This window comes from Epinephelus fuscoguttatus, linkage group LG1 (genome assembly GCF_011397635.1).
Source record: "Epinephelus fuscoguttatus linkage group LG1, E.fuscoguttatus.final_Chr_v1".
NCBI lineage: Eukaryota > Metazoa > Chordata > Actinopteri > Perciformes > Serranidae > Epinephelus > Epinephelus fuscoguttatus.
Window position 1 is genome coordinate 3582136 of NC_064752.1, and position 1635 is coordinate 3583770.

General features: G+C 47.4%; 1 protein-coding gene across 1 annotated transcript; it reads left to right on the top strand.

The window, feature by feature from the left end:
• Positions 1-684: 684 nt before the first annotated feature.
• Positions 685-1370, top strand: LOC125887721 (achaete-scute homolog 5-like). Its single transcript, XM_049574750.1, has one exon. The coding sequence runs from the start codon at positions 685-687 to the stop codon at positions 1165-1167; it is 483 nt and encodes a 160-aa protein (XP_049430707.1). The 3' UTR covers positions 1168-1370.
• The last annotated feature ends 265 nt before the right edge of the window (positions 1371-1635 follow it).

The window sequence follows — 1635 nt, forward strand, 5'->3', positions numbered from 1 at the left end:
TTACAGTAACCTTTGACCTTTGACCACCAAATTCAATTCCTTCATATCAAAGTGCTTGTTCTTAGTTCATGTGAATCATCTGAATAACTAAAAAGGAAGTTTAGTCATTGACAGTAAAAACCTGCTGAACTGAACCTGACATTTAAAAAAGGTGTTTTGAACATTCGCTACGTTTAAAAAAAAACAAAATGGCCGTCACAGAGAGTTTAAAAAAATAGAAACATTAGTTTTAATATTCCTCGTTTTCTAACGATTTAAAAATGTTTAATTTGTTAACTCCCCGAGAAACTTAAATGAAAATATTCAAAATACATCGGGAACTGTGTCACAGGTTCAAACCCTCTGTGACACGTGTACAAAACATAAACATAAATAAAACATCATCAGTGTGTGTGTGTGTGTGTGTGTGTGTGTGTGTGTATACTCTCTCATGTCTGTTTGTGTCTCTGCAGGTCAACAGGATGAAGCTTCACTGAAGTCTGCGTTGTGTTGACAGGTGTGTGTTTACAGGTGTGTGTTGTGTTGACAGGTGTGTGTTGACAGGTGTATGTTGTGTTTACAGGTGTGTGTTGTGTTGACAGGTGTGTGTTGTGTTTACAGGTGTGTGTTGTGTTGACAGGTGTGTGTTGTGTTTACAGGTGTATGTTGTGTTGACAGGTGTGTGTTGTGTTGACAAGTCACATGATGAGCTCCACCTTCTCTCCATCATCTTACCTGAGCTTCGGCGTGTCTCCCCCTGCTGCTCACCGTGAGGATCGCAGCGTCTCTCAGCGCTCTCTGTCGGGCCCCGTCCCCTTCCTCCTCTACTCGTCTGGAATGGACCCTCTGAGGGGCCCCGGGCTCCTGCCCTACCTGGCCCCCTTCCACCACCATGGACACTTCAGCGTCTACGAGTGTCCCTTTGAGCCGGCGTTCATCCAGAAGCGTAACGAGCGGGAGCGTCAGAGGGTGAGGTGCGTGAACCAGGGTTACGCCAAACTGAGGGACCACCTGCCGGGTCAGAGCGCCGACAAGCGCCTCAGCAAGGTGGAGACGCTCAGAGCCGCCATCAGGTACATCAAATACCTGCAGGGCCTGGTGGAGCTGGAGGAGGGCGGAGCCAACACCTCGCCTCCTAGACGGGACTGTGGAGGAGAATCTGACGGAGAACTGAGAACACTGAACTGAGGCGGAGCCACCTGGAGAAACAAACACACCTGTCTGTGAACACGTGTCTCGTTTGCATGTTAGAAGGAACATTAGCTGTCACAGTTCACGGCTCCCACATTCAAACTTTTCCACAACATCTGACCCCATCACCATGACTAACGTGTCGATGTCCGTCACCACACAGCCGTACGTTATTAACCCAGCTCTTCTCAGACGTACGGATGAGCACCTGCTGACTTTACTCACACGTTAGACATTCTTGCCGCCAACTAGTTGCAAACGTCAACACACCATATTGCCACATGCTGTCGCTTGGCTAAACGCCAAGGCCACTCCCCTTTTAAAGAACAGAAAACAGAAGATCCTGTAGATGTTGATGCAGCCTGACGTGTCTGGATCACAACTGACATCTGCAGTTATTTCATCTGAAATATTTCAGAGACGCCAAATTGTTTTTCCATCTGAGCATTTCTCTCCTGATGTGAC